The sequence below is a fragment of the Eschrichtius robustus genome, chromosome 6, assembly GCF_028021215.1.
Source record: "Eschrichtius robustus isolate mEscRob2 chromosome 6, mEscRob2.pri, whole genome shotgun sequence".
Lineage (NCBI taxonomy): Eukaryota > Metazoa > Chordata > Mammalia > Artiodactyla > Eschrichtiidae > Eschrichtius > Eschrichtius robustus.
Window position 1 is genome coordinate 115842387 of NC_090829.1, and position 14612 is coordinate 115856998.

The 14612-nt window shown below is 34.0% G+C and overlaps 1 protein-coding gene across 1 annotated transcript in view; it reads right to left on the bottom strand.

Moving 5' to 3' along the window:
- Positions 1–14612, bottom strand: part of ROBO2 (roundabout guidance receptor 2) — a 562829-nt gene that overhangs the window by 81772 nt on the left and 466445 nt on the right. The window contains exons 8-12 of the mRNA XM_068545712.1: positions 13094–13265; positions 8328–8533; positions 4015–4096; positions 3418–3580; positions 1648–1814 (exon numbers count right to left, since the gene is read on the bottom strand). Coding sequence (XP_068401813.1) covers positions 1648–1814; positions 3418–3580; positions 4015–4096; positions 8328–8533; positions 13094–13265 — 790 coding nt within the window. The remainder of the gene's footprint in view (positions 1–1647; positions 1815–3417; positions 3581–4014; positions 4097–8327; positions 8534–13093; positions 13266–14612) is intronic.

The following is a 14612-nucleotide window of genomic DNA, read 5'->3' on the forward strand; positions in this document are numbered from 1 at the left end:
GGAACAAGCCAGATCACAAGCAAGTTTTCATTAATCTTTGTTGACCTTTTCACCAAGAAGTTATTTTATGAGTCAAGATTTAGTGACTGGCACTGTTACTGAATGATCAAGAAGAGCCACTGGATTTAACCACACCAAAAGTCTTCCCCATTCTGTGATCTCCCCACCTTCCATTGCAGCTATGCAGAAAAACTGACTACTTCTATTTACACCAGTAAAAATGATCTGGGTACTACAATTTCTTGACTTAAAACCATACACCTCTTCATTTTCAAGTTCAATAATTTAATTTACTCATTAAATTCAGACACACTATAAGCAACTGGATCCAGGCAAGGTAAAATAGAAACAGTTTCAGGTCGTCAAATTCCTTGTTGTACTTTTTCCTTCTCTTGAGACAGGTTCTTTACCTACAGGCCCTTTATCATTATGGAAAATTAATCACATTACTGCTTAGAGAACAATAGCAAAGTGGCATCCCCTCCTCCCTTGACTGTCATCATGTCAGCAACGTTGCAAAATCACGTGGTGACTTTATTTGACTTGATTCCTTTAAGGTGCCCTTCTCTGTTATAATAGCATGCTAGTTACCATCACCGAACTACATTGTAATTATAATAATATTTTATGGCTGTATGGTGCTTTTCATAGCATAAAAACACTACTTTGAATTATAAGTATCTTGTTCAAAGCCTTTTACAAGTAAGAAATAATTAACCCTTTCTCAAGAACCCTGTGGGAAGTAAGCTGTAACAAATAATAAAGCCACCGTTTCTATTTTATTAATTCCCTTCATCTACTAGTAAGAAGGAAAATTATAATTCAACATCCCATATTAACCCCTAGACTGCAGCAACTTCTCAGTTTGAAGAGGCAGGCTATGAAAGATGAGATGAGAAATCTTCCATTTTGATCTTATAATATTCTGGGTGGGGTTTTTCTTTTTTTTTTTAATTAGTCAGAAGCATTGCATACCTCGGGAAGAAAGCTTGATTTACTGCTTCCTGAAACAAATTGTTCCTTTAAACATGTGGTTTAATAAAATACACTGTAATGAGGCTTGTCAAACTTAAGCATGAACATTCCTGGAGGGCGCTTTAACAGGCTGCCAGGCCCCATCCCCAGAGCTTCTGAGTCAGGGCCTGAGAATCTGCATTTCGAATGTGGCCCCGCCCCCCCCCCAGGTGATGCAGATGCTGCTTCTGTGGGAACCACACCTTGAGACCCACTGCACTATCAAAACACAATTCCTGAACTAGAGGAAGTAACTTTGATATCCCTAACAGGGCATTTTATCCATTGAAGATCACTTTTTGCTATTGTACAATTAATTTCAAAGAAGGAGAAACATTTTTCCTTCTTTTGAAATATAGTAAAGCCCTACAGTTAAGCCCCAATTAAACTTACTATGTAATTGTACCAAATTATTTTGCTTCTTTTTTACTAAATAGACCCTGACAGCTCCAGAAAGAGGACACACTCACCAAGGTGAACAACAAGTTTTCTTCTCTTTCACTGGATCAGGTCTAGTGAAACATAATAAGCAATGCAGACACATTTATCTTTGGTCCTGCAACCCCTTTGTCCGTAAAGATCTGTTTAATGCCTCCTTCTAGAAACAGTCATGTTTACAGCTATTGAAATTACCTTGTGTGCGCACAGGATCTGACATAGCACTTGGGTCACTGAGACCTTGGGGGTTGATTGCTCTCACCATGAATAAATAGATTGTATTGGGCCGCAGTCCTCTCACTGTATAGAGGGTGGTCTTTACGTGGTTTGCCACTGTCTGCCAGCTATTGCTCACTGATTGGCTGAAACATGAACAGAAATTTCATTTAAACAGCAGTCATAAGGGTCTTGGGAATGGAGTTGGGTATCAATGACAAAGGTTAATGGCTGAAAATTAAACACGCACACACACAACGCTTGAAGTGTTCAGCCCAATAAATGAAACATTTGGATGATTTCAGTTTATTCAACAACAAAGCCGAGCCCACCTAACGGAAGTGCCATGCACAACAAAATTAAACTCAGCCCAGGAGATGTGATAGGCCTTTGCTAAAGCATAGCAGCCACTAAATGAATACCTGTAAAAGGAACAGAGGCCAAGATCACAACATCAAGTTTATACAATAAATATGGTCCTCGTAAATGTATATATATATACCTTGAAAAGAATTAACCTGTAGAAAGAATAAATGGACTACAGAGTAAATTATGCCAATACATTTTCCTGTTACAAGGTGTGTTTTCTTTTGCATCAATTCCACATGCAATATTATAATAGAGCCTTCTAAAACTACATATCTGTAAAAGAAGAAAGGAAGCATGTAATGAATATTTTCCCTTGGTCACATTTTTTAATAAAATTGTACATTACACAGTATTGTGATTTATCACTTCGGAATGGTGAAATATCTCTGAATCTGTATGTGTGGAACCTTTAACGGTCATCTGCAGATGGGATGCCCTTTTGTAGCACTTTGTCTAAGGTCAAATGTTGCTTTTGTTTAGAATGAGGAGGAAATGTGATTTTCGGGGCTATCTGTTTATTTTTCAGAAGTCTTTTTACATCAAAGCATGAAACTTATAGAAAAACACTGTTTGGAAATTTGAAAACTATATATCGATCATTAACTTTAATAGATTAGGGAAGCCTAAAATGAAAGTGATGATTTGTCCTAATGCTTATAAAGGAGAGAGGCTATCACTATATTTATAAGGGCAAACAGAAGCACATTGAAACTAAATATGAAGCCACATTTTCCCATTAGTACAACTATTTTTTCAAATTCTTATAAAACAATTTTATACTAGTATTTGCTAATTTATAGTCTATATCCTTGAATTGACAGCAATTATTTCAAATAACAATTGGACATATCTTTTCCTTTCAGCAATCAGAAGTGCATGTACTCAATCACTTAATTGTAGTTTTTAATATTCTCTTAGGCATAGCCAATACACGTATTCAAATATATAGCATAAAACACTGGAATTATTTTAGGTTCTGCTCTAATTATTAGGAAGTAAAATTCCAAGCTTCCATGCCTCAATAACAGTTGCATAACTTAAAAAGTGCCTGTGCCTAATTAAATTATTTTCTGCTTAGTTCTAAAGACAAAATTCACATCTGATAAATCCCTACAATGGTCAAGAGCTAAGTGATTATGTCATAACTAGATCCCTATAGACGTAGTCATGGATAATGCATATTTAATCTTATAATTAAGGTATGAATGGAAAATAAAACTAAAGTCTATTCTTGATTAAAGTCAGATATAAAAGATAAATTCTTAAAATGCACTCATTAAGCATGTCCTTAGCATAAAACAGCAGGACAGCTCACTTGAGATTTTAGGATATAGGAGCTAAAGCAAAAACCCAATGGAGAGAAAAGGAACTGTCTCATACCTGAAAGCCTCAATGATATATGCACTTGCTGGTAGGGTTCCAGGGGTACCTGGTTGCCAGGACAAGGTGACACTGTTCTTAGTAACATCAGTGACCTGTGGTTTGGATGGTGGTCCAGGCAGGTCATTAAAATCATAATTTTTACTGATTGTTGCTCCAGACTCTAGAGAGGACAAACAGAAAAAGCTTCATTTCTGATTGCATAAGCTGACAAAGATGCTTAAAAGGAAAACAGTCTATTAAAGAATTTGAATAGACAGTGAGCAATTCATCTTCATGAATCAAAAGTATATAAGTGAATATTTGTTTTTTCCTACATATTAGTAAATATTTACTTTCACACATGATCACTAGAATTGCTTGTTCTTTAGACAGAGAAAATAAAATAACAAGATTATTAAGGACAAATGTATCATATTTCATATGTGCAATGCTATGTACCAAGAGGTATAGAAATGAAAAAGTGGTGTAAAGCTTAGTTTTTACATTCAATATATTTAAAATACTGATCTCTCTTTAACTTGTTATTTGGTAATGAGCTAATCAGTGAAACTGGCTCAAGATTTCTTGTGTTAAAATAGTTCACAAAGAACCCACCTGTCACATCCAGCACAGCACTCCAGGAAGTCTCCCCACTTGAACTTGTAGCCACACAAGTATAAGTGCCAGTATCAGAAATCTAGTGTGCATAGAAGGGAGAGAATAAAATTGTTTTAATTGATTTGTAGAATAATTACTCAATCTCAACAAGGCAACACTTGACTGCGAAACTGTGATATACCATTTGGCTGTCCAAATTATACATTAGAGTCAATCATATGCACACATAAAATATTAAAATAAGCTCATATCATGTTATTTTATTCATAATGGTGATTCAAAGATTCTTATTATAGTTCTACAACTAAATGCTATTTGTCTGTAAACTTTAGTTGTCTTTCTATTTGCCTCCACAGCAACCCCCTTATCTTTTAATTCCAGCTTATGTTGGTGCTTCACTGTGTCAGAGTTAGATCTGGATAACTCAGGACAGAATTTTTCAGCATCCTATAAACATTCAGAGATCAGTAATGCAAAGCTGTCCTCTTTGTCGTCAATAAACTGTATTTCACAGAATAAAATATACACAGGAGTAAATAAGCACTGAGATAATAGGGGGGAAGACCTTTTTTTTTTTAAAGACATGGAGAAAAGTGAAGAAGAAATTTTTTTTTAAAAAAAAGGAAAACTATATCTTTCCTTTTAAAGAGTGCAGTACTCACTTTTATTAAAACTGTAGCAGTGTAACAGTGAATGAAATAAAGTTGTGTCATTAAAAACAAGCAAACGATACCCATGGAATCATTGCAATAGAGAGCTGAAAGGGTCACAGAAATCATCTAATCCATCACACTTTTTAAAGCATACTAAAAACTGTCTTTCACTGATTACATAAAATGTTTTTGTTATTCACTGAAGAGCGGCAAAAGACTTTGAGGAATAGTTGACAATATAATCAAGAGTTCCCTTTTGTAAATGTTAAAAGGCAGAAGATTCCGTGATATATCCTTAACAAAAACTTCAAGATCAGTAATACATAAATCAAAATTCCTCCCTGTGGTTGAGCCCCATGGACCTAAATTGCAAACAACATTCATTCACGTTAGTTTAGGGGTGAAGGAAAAGTGAGACTGGGAAGAGAAACTGATGACCAAACAGAATAAGGCAAAGCAGAAGATGTAGAATTAAAATTCCACGATGAGTGCGAGAATAATTGTTGATAAAATTTGGGAGTTCATGGAATATAATATCTATTGGGTTCAAAATGTAAGTGTATTGATGACTCAACCTTCCACAACTGATTCTCCGGTAAATCATTAGTGCCTGGATGTTACTACGGTGCCACAATTTTAATTGATTTTAAATGGCATTATGTATTTTAACTTAAGTTTCAAATTACTCTGTCACGTCATTCTTTGCCATATTATCTCTGTACAATTGTCTTCTATTATACCGAGGGATGATGGGGGATAGCCATTGTAGAAAGAGCCATTTTTTTCAAATGCGGCTGTGCACGCATTACAGTCATTAGAAATCTTTGCTTTTAAGAAGCATCACTCACAAACTAAATATAATGAGCCGAGGTTGGATTTTAATGGGATGTTCATTTGAATATGGTCTGTGAAAGAGTAAAAAATTTGCATTTTATTATAGCAGTTGAACTAAAATGTAGCACTTGTTATTATGTGCAAATGCTAAAAGAAGAATACTAGGTAATGCTTCTTAACTGCATCTCCTTGTCATTGTGTGGAGATACAAGACTGACATTAGCTGTGGTAGTAGGTTTTAATGATTATTGGAATATTCTCCTTCTCAAAAGAAACGGATTCAGCTGCCAATTACTGGACCACGAGAACACAGTGTTCATCACACTATTTTTCCCCCCTTGCATTAAGTACTGGAAAAGAAAGTAAGACGTAAAGGAATATGATCTACAGAAACCCTCTCTTGACTGTATCAGTGAAGTAGTGTAAAATATTTTATTTCCGTAAAAGACAGTCATCTTACAGAAAAAATAACAATGTTTTCATTATGGAGTTTATCAAAAGTGATATGAAAACCTAAATATTGCTAAAGCTCACTCTTGTATCACCATCATCATCACCATATTCATTTTTATTCCTTTAACTTTAAATAATGTCTTCTCTGGTCATGAGTGCTTCATATCTTTTCCATCCTTCTCTTTTTGTCCTTAATCAAGTGCTTTGAAAAAGACTAATGTGCTGGCACACTCTCTCACCTACTTTTCTCCTTGTGTAGTTGGCTGCAGACAAGCTCCCAGGAGTATGCATCTCAGAAAGACTACTCAGAAGTCTGACAGAGGGGCTCAAACTTTGTTTGACATCATCAAGCACCCACCTTTAATTGCTTCTTTTAAACACTATTGGGGGTCTTGACTGTTCAAGCACACCCTTTAATTCAGCAGTACAGTGGAAATGCATTAACCTCCATGGCCCAAGAAGTCTGCCTTTAGCTCAAAGAGAGAGGTCAAATTGTTTACTCAAGGAGAGCTGGCATTAATTTTTTAATAACTCCCATTTTGTCCAAAGAAGGTTTACAATTAATTTACAATAAATAAAAAGACAGGCTAAAAACCTGTATTCATTTATTTTTCTTTAAATTGAATTTGATAGCACTTTGTCTACTTAGAGCAATAATTAATGCCTATCTCAAAATTAAAGTAAAAAAATATATACATTCATTATAGTAACAAATTAAAGATTTGTGTTTGTGTATGCATGTGCACACTACAAAAAAGTCATTCTTCCTTTTTGTTATGTGTCCGTATTTTATACATCTGATAAACATGTGATTGTAAATAATTTACATTGTAAGAAAAAAACACTCCCCGTTGTGATCATTTGAAAATACACATAATAAAAATATTTTATCTTCCTCCTCAGGCTTCTGAATGGGAAAATTCAACATCTTTTCGTTTGTTTCTTAATCACCTTGGTTCCCAATTTATACCTAGATACCAGATGCTACTAATTGTTCTTCCACTGAATCATTTTCAGTCAATTTTTCTTCATGTACTATTACATTAACCATCCTAATTCTGGCCCTCATTCCCAATCTTGTGACTATTCTGACATACTCTTGAGCTTTAGCATAGTGCTTGCTACATGGAGGGGAGGCTTTCTATATTTGGTTGAATGAATTGAGTATACTTGTGGAGGGCAGGTGGCCCCCATGATAACATCCTTCTGGTATTCACACCTGGTGTAATCCCTCACCTTGAGTGTGTGGAGGACCTGTTGACTTACTTCTGGCCAATAGAATATGGCATGAAGGTGACAAGATGTCACATTTGTGATTATGTTATATAGGATTGTAATCCTGTCTTGCTAAAAGACTCTCTTCCTTGTTGACTTTGAGGAAGCAAGCAATCATATTGGGAATATCCACATGGCAAGGAACCACAGGCAGCCTTCAGTCAACAGCAAGCAAGAAGCTGAGGTCACCAGTCTGATAGCCATTAAGAACTGAATGCTGCTAACAACTATGTTGTTTGGAAGCAAACTGATCCCCAGTCGATTTTCAGATGAGACTACAACCCTGACCGTAGCTCTGTGAGACCCTAGGGCAGAAGACCCAGCTAAGTCATGCCCAGACTCCCACAGAAGATATGAGATAATAAACATGTGTTGTTTTGAGCCTAACAACACAAGTGTTGTGAAGTGTTTGCTAATACTGTTCCATAGCAGTAGATAGCTAATACAATATTCAGAAGTAAACATTTATTTTGAGCTGCTCCTGAAGCAAGTCTAACTTGGTAAGTTGGCAGGAATGGTCATTTTCTATCATGTCATCTTCTGTTAAAAGACCAGCAATGGCTTGTTCTTGTGCACAGATTTAAATCTAAACTGCACAGCAACTTTACCTAAACTGTAAGATATTTTTACCAACTAGCCAAACCTGCTTCCTATGCAGTCATCAGTCTCATCTCTTTATTATTTTCCACATAACTGTTTGGCTGAGCCAATTTATCCACATTTCATTACGAACTTCCCTTGTTCATGAGAGTAAATCAGAAGCATTTCTCATTTTCAATTATTTTAAACGTACTATTACTATCATTAACTTTATGTGTTTAACCTTTTTAGTTCCATTGATTACATACATATAGGATAGAATGAAGGAATAAAAAGTTTCTAGGCCTGTTATGAACTTATAATTAACTTAAGGACAATGAACTTCCCTCTAATTTCAATTTGTCATTTGTAAATTAAGAAATAACAGGGTCTATAATAAAATGTATAGCAATTATGCAGGGATGTAAGATTTTAATTTCACAACACAGTTTTTCCCTAGGGAAGTACATACTTCTGTTGAGATGAAGATCCAAATACAAATCCAACATTACTTACCCGTAAATTCTTAATCTGCAAGGTTCCTTGTTCTTGTATAGTTGCTCTTGGATCTCTACCCAGAAAAGTAAATCCCTCCTTTAGCCAGCTAATTACAGGAAGAGGGTCACCAGTAGCTTTACATTTCAGTAATGCTGTACCATCTACTGCTAGCGTTTGGTTGGCTGGGCCTTGTAGAATTATAGGTGGAGGTCTATCTGTCAAAACTAAAGGACAAAGATATTTTTCAGGATATTTTAATTTTATGAAATTTGGTAGTCTTTATATCATCAGTAGTCTTATATCAAAAGTAAGATTAAAGCCCCAAAGTCATACATATTACTTATAATTTTTCTGTAATATTCTACATCCATTATATATCTATCATCTATAATTACTATACATACACCTGTACATATTTTACTGAAGCCATACTATATTTATAACTTACTCTGAGTTACCTATAATTAAGATGATGATAAGATAAATTCTGACACCTTAGAAAGGCTTAATCATATTAAAATTAAAATGTTGAGAGCTTATGGTAATCATTTGCAAAATGGCCATTTTATCTCTCATATGCATATTTAAGAAAGCCTGTGGAATATCACATGAGTACAATCAATTTTCACTTTTGCTTTTATGATAAATATATGAGTAATACATAATTTTACCTTCATAGCACCAGTTGCCGGCTTTATTTATATAGACTATAATATTTTGATGACGTTAAAATATTAGACTATAAATAATTTAGTCCTAAAATTGTGATATTGGGCTCTAGATTAGAGTAATATAATGTGGATGATATAATTTAATTAGTCTATACATTTAAGCAAAAAAATCTAAAGACCATATTTATGACATGACAAAAATAGCGTTTTCATGAAAATTTGTGTTTACATATATATTCATTTTTGTGATCATTTGAGTAAAGTTTCCATAATTTCATAAACTTAGTTCACCGTGTTTTGTTTAATTGAATATTGATTTGTAGCAGTACCATCAGTGCCTTTAGAAGTATTATATAATGATTTAGGAAGTGTATCAGAATGTATAGTAATATTTAAATGGGTAATGAAAATATGGAATCAATTGGAGGCAGGCTTTCATCTACAATTCATTAGAAGACCATCTCATAATGAAACTGATATATCCAGGTCCAAGAAAGGATTTCTTAATAGAAAGTTTTGTAAACTTCTCATAGGTTTTGGTTAATTATCCAAATATGCTCTTTATTATGTATAATAATATATAATAATAACAAATATAATATTTATATATCTATCTATCTATATATATATATATAGATAGATATATAAGTTCCACAAAAAGAAAAAGATGCTGAATCTGAATTATTGCTAAGCAACTGTGAAGAGTGCTTTTTCTCAAGAAGGTCATCTTGGATTACTATGTACATAATCAAAAAAAGTCATTTGCTTATTAATGCTCTAATTTCCTTTGTCTACCAGCTTTTACAAATACCCATTTATATGTTTATATATTTCTCAATCTATATGCATTTTTATTTGTAGAGTTCACAGTTTTGGGGAAAGACATTAAATCAAACAGTCCTTTTAGAGGCTACCATGAGAAAGCCAACTGATCTTGATTTAAAATAGAGGTCCCCTGCATGTCAGGATAGAGTGGACTTCCAATCAACCTAAACCTGTTATATCAAAATATGTATTAAAATGTGTGTATATGTAGAAAACCTTATAAAAACCTAAGGAAAACAAGATTCTCTGTGTATTCTTTGCAAATAAAAATTAGATCCATTTAGTTCACTGCTTTTCTTGATCAAATTCTTCATTTTAGAAGTAAATTAAATAATCTTCAGAGAACGTGAAAGCACAATATTATACCAATTCTGACATATCTGGCAATAATTGTGCAAACAGATATTCAAGTTGAACGCTTTGTGGAATTTATTTTCTCTCTGAGTCAAAAATGGAAGGCCAATTCACCAAACATTATGAATAATTTTAAAATTCAGTAAGAAAAATGGGTCTGCATTACCAGAGAAGAAACTATTTATTAAATTTTATATAATGTTACTTCTTTGTTTCAAATTAAATATCTATATAGAATTCAGGTAACTTCTTATAACCTGCTCTTACTGTCATATCCTTGAAATCATTATATATGGGCAAAGGACATACAATTAGTTTCTTTTTTCGCTTTTTTACTGCCCAAATGAGTAGCTCATTGTCTTTTAAATGAATTTGATCAAAAAAGTAACCGAAAATCCCCTGGCCAGAAAGAACTTTCAGTTTCAAGGATGTTATGGGTGAAAGATGACCACAAGTTTCCATGACACTAAGGTCAGAGGTTAAATGAACATTTAGGGTTTCCAGTGATCTGTGAACAATTCCATGGTTTTCTCTAACTACGCATTGTGAATCCTCAATAAACCACTCATATAAGATCATGATGTGACATCTATTGTACATTTCTTCTCTCCCGTCCTTTTAGATTCTATTGGCTCTACTCAGAATTCTCATTACAATTTTCTAATTTTCTAAGAGAAGAAAAGAAATGAAGAACAGTGTTAATGAAATAATAAGAAGGTCTTTTAAAGGGATGTTTTGAAATTCAAGTGTACTAAAGATCTTAGCTCTACCTATAATAAGTAAAATTATCACTCAACAGCACCTTTCATCACCATTAACAATCTCATCTCATGTGAACACTTGAGTTAAAAATATTTCCAAGAAAGGAGTTTAAGTACAAAAATGTAACAACAGAAACATCGCTATAGATGTTTTGCTTGTTTTTCTGAACATGACATATGTTTTCATTCTACATTGGAATTTCATTTGGCTCTAAACTGCCCTGGATCATACCAAGCAACACGTTCAAAAGGAAAATGATGGCTTACGTATTATTAAACTGTTAACCAGTCTGAAAAATTCAAAACTATGAATAAAAGCTGAAGTCATCGGCCAATGTGGCAAGTTAATATTTAGAGACAGTTATTTATAATAAAGTGTATGTGTGTGTGTGTGTGTGTGTGTGTGTGTGTGTTTAGGTCTTGAAGTTAGATTTCTTTACTGTCAAAATCAATAACTCTATAACCTCCATTCAATGTTCTTGCAAAAGTATCTTGACTTTGTGATTGCTTACGAAAGTAAAAATCAATGTAGCAATGAATATTCAAGCCACTTGTAACCAAATGTTCAGAGACATCTCAGTCATCAGATTTAAATTTCCTTATCACTCTTTTCAGTTTGACCACAGAACCAAAGCTAGAATTACTACTGGTATGAGAGATTATGTCAACAACAAACTTAATTTCTCAAAACAAGTTTTCCTTTTCATTATATCAGGCACAATTTTGAACATCCACCTGTTTCATGAACCACATCAGTCATATCAACTGGCTCTTCTAAATCATCAACTTTGTTTTCTACAAATATGGTTTGCCTTCTTCATAACACTTTCTTCATTTAGGAACATTTAAAAGTCTGTCTTTTGTAAAATACCATAAGCAGCTATAGTGGAGAGTTCTTCAGCATTATATTTGGAATCTTTCATAGTAGTATAGAATAAAACTTAGGTTTTGGCCAGAATACCTTATTTTCCAGGTGCATGTTTCTAGACATTTTTTCCTAGTAGAAGAAAACATAGGAACTTAAAAAAGATTAATAATTATATGTTATTTCTTTTAAAGAAATATGGAGGTTTGAAGGATCGATGATCTTGTCCATGTAAAGGAAGAATTTCTTGGCACTATTACCCTTGAACCTGACTTCTTTCAGTTCCATAGCAGTAAATCTCTGCTCCATCAGCAGGTATGGCCATTAATGACTCAATATCCCCTCAGCTAATGTTTGTCTGTTCTACTTATTCCCATTCCTGACATGGTGCTGAATCAGGCAATACCATGGGCAGACATTAAAAAATACTGCCTTTCTATTAATTTTAAATGACCTTTTAATCTACATGTAAATTTGAATTGTATAAAAGTTCAGCAGAGAAAGAAGAGAATCAGAGAGGTCACAGCCCAAAGCTCTTTTATCGCAGAACCCAGTGTGGGAGGGTGCGGGTGTGGGGAGAATCAGAAACCCCACAAATCTAAGAGAGCAAGAGAGATTTTTTTAATTAAGATATCAAAGAATATGGCTTAAATGAATGTTCAGAGGTTCACAAATATCTAAAACTCCCTACGTGTCAATTGTGACAAAAAAGCTCTTGGGAAAAAAAAATCAGACATGAAGAGTGCTGCATGGTCTTCAACTTTCACCTGAATCAGGTGCTTCAGTTAAGATTTGTAGTGCATACATACAAATTAAAAAAATAGTTTTAGCATCCACTTGTAGTTTGGAAGGTATTTAATTAATTTAACTTAGTGAATGTATAATTGACACATCATAGGATGTCATAATGTGATTGGCTAAGTGAAAAGTCATCTCTGTTTCCACTGATAATAAAGATTATATCTCTCTCTCCTCTAGTAAAATAAGATTATTACTATCCATTAGAAGCAATCATATCAGCACAAGACTGAATAAAAATATACAGCTAACATTCCTATTTCTATTTCACTAAAATAATGCATCACTATATTTTTAAGAATAAAATAGATTGTGTTTGATGTTCTTCTTTGGGAAAGTAAATGGTATTAAATCAGGGAGAATTAGAAACTATTAAGAATGTTATTTTACCTGGATTCAAACTTAGAAGATAAGCATTAATTTTAAGGATTTAACTAACAGGTCAGAGAATTTCATAGTTTTGAAATAAAAATCATTATTTTCGGAAAACAAATTCTAATAATATCACACCATCAGTAACTTCCAGCTGAGCTTTTGCTAAAATGCTTCCTGCCACGGTTAGGGCCTGGCAGATGTAGTAACCCGCGTCCGAGCGCTGAGTGTCGGTAATTGTAAGGTCCCCGGCTGGCGACACAGAACATCTGCTGTTGGCCTGTTGGGGTTGATTTGGGAAAAGCAGGTTCTGTGGAAACAAACACAATGTTACTAAGAAATCTCTTCTCACTCAAAAGGAAAATTATATTAACAACAGCTACTGCAGTTAGAGAAATGTGGCTGGAAAAAGAAAACACAGAGATTTAAAAATACGGTACCGAAAGGGTTAAAGGCCACACAGTGAGTCTCACTGGGAAACTTTTTTCCCATCATGGGAAAATGATGTGCTCTAAGAAGCGAGCATGCTCTGGCTGAAGGAACAATCATCTAGGTCTGGATCGTGACCTTTTACTCTCTGCCTGACTTTCTGTGAGTTACTGAACAGTTTTGAAACGCGGTTTCCTCATCTGTAAAATGGACATAATAATGCTCATCTGACTCAACTCATAAGACAGCGTGATCTGGAATGTAACATCAATTGTGTACGTGTTTTATAAACTGCAGACCACTAGAGAATGCAAAAATATTTTCTGCTGACCCTTTTGAATATTTGACATAAGTAACTGAATTTCTCCTAAAGGTATTCAAAAGTGTGTGACTGAGACTGACACAGAGAGACAGCTGAATCTCCTTCTGCTATAAGATTTCTGCAGGTTGTAACAGCTTTGAAAGGAGCTAGGTATAAAGGCTACCGTCTGAGCAAGATTAACCAAGTCACTGAAAATAAAAAGAAGATGCGGGATGTTTCTGAAGGATGCGTGTGATGGTAAAGAATTTCATAATATTACCCTTTCAAAAAATAAAAGATTCTTTAGTTTCCTATATAACTCATATTAAATACAAGCAGTCAAATCACGAAATTGTGAACGTTCTTATAGGAGAGCAGTAATGTTAACCTGGATGACCTATGTTGCTTTACTGTTGTTCAATTAAAAAAAAATTTGGATATAATACATTATATTGAGATATGCTTCCAAGTTGGATTATAAATAAGGACATATCAATTTTTATGTTGTATTTACTTACAAAAAAGAACATTATAACCCTCTGGGATCTGTTTCTCGACATAGTAATTAATTTTCCAGGTTTGTAATTAAACAGTTTCAATATGTTACAATCAGGAGGTAATAACATTCAATTAAAGGCATAAGACACATTTTCCCCTTAAAATGTTTCTACCCTTGAAGTAATACCAATGAAAGAGGATAAAATAGGGTATTAACACTTTTCAATTACGCTAAATGACTTTAATCCTGCGAATGAGGTCCTACTTTAATTAGAAGCTCTTCTCTTTATTGCAACATGATGGATGTCCACTTTATTAGATTCGAGTGTGACACTGTAAGCCCACTTTACATAAACATACTATGTTATTAAACCTTTTCTAAAAGAGGTGATGTTTGCTAGCATGTCAGGAATATAATCTCAAAATGCT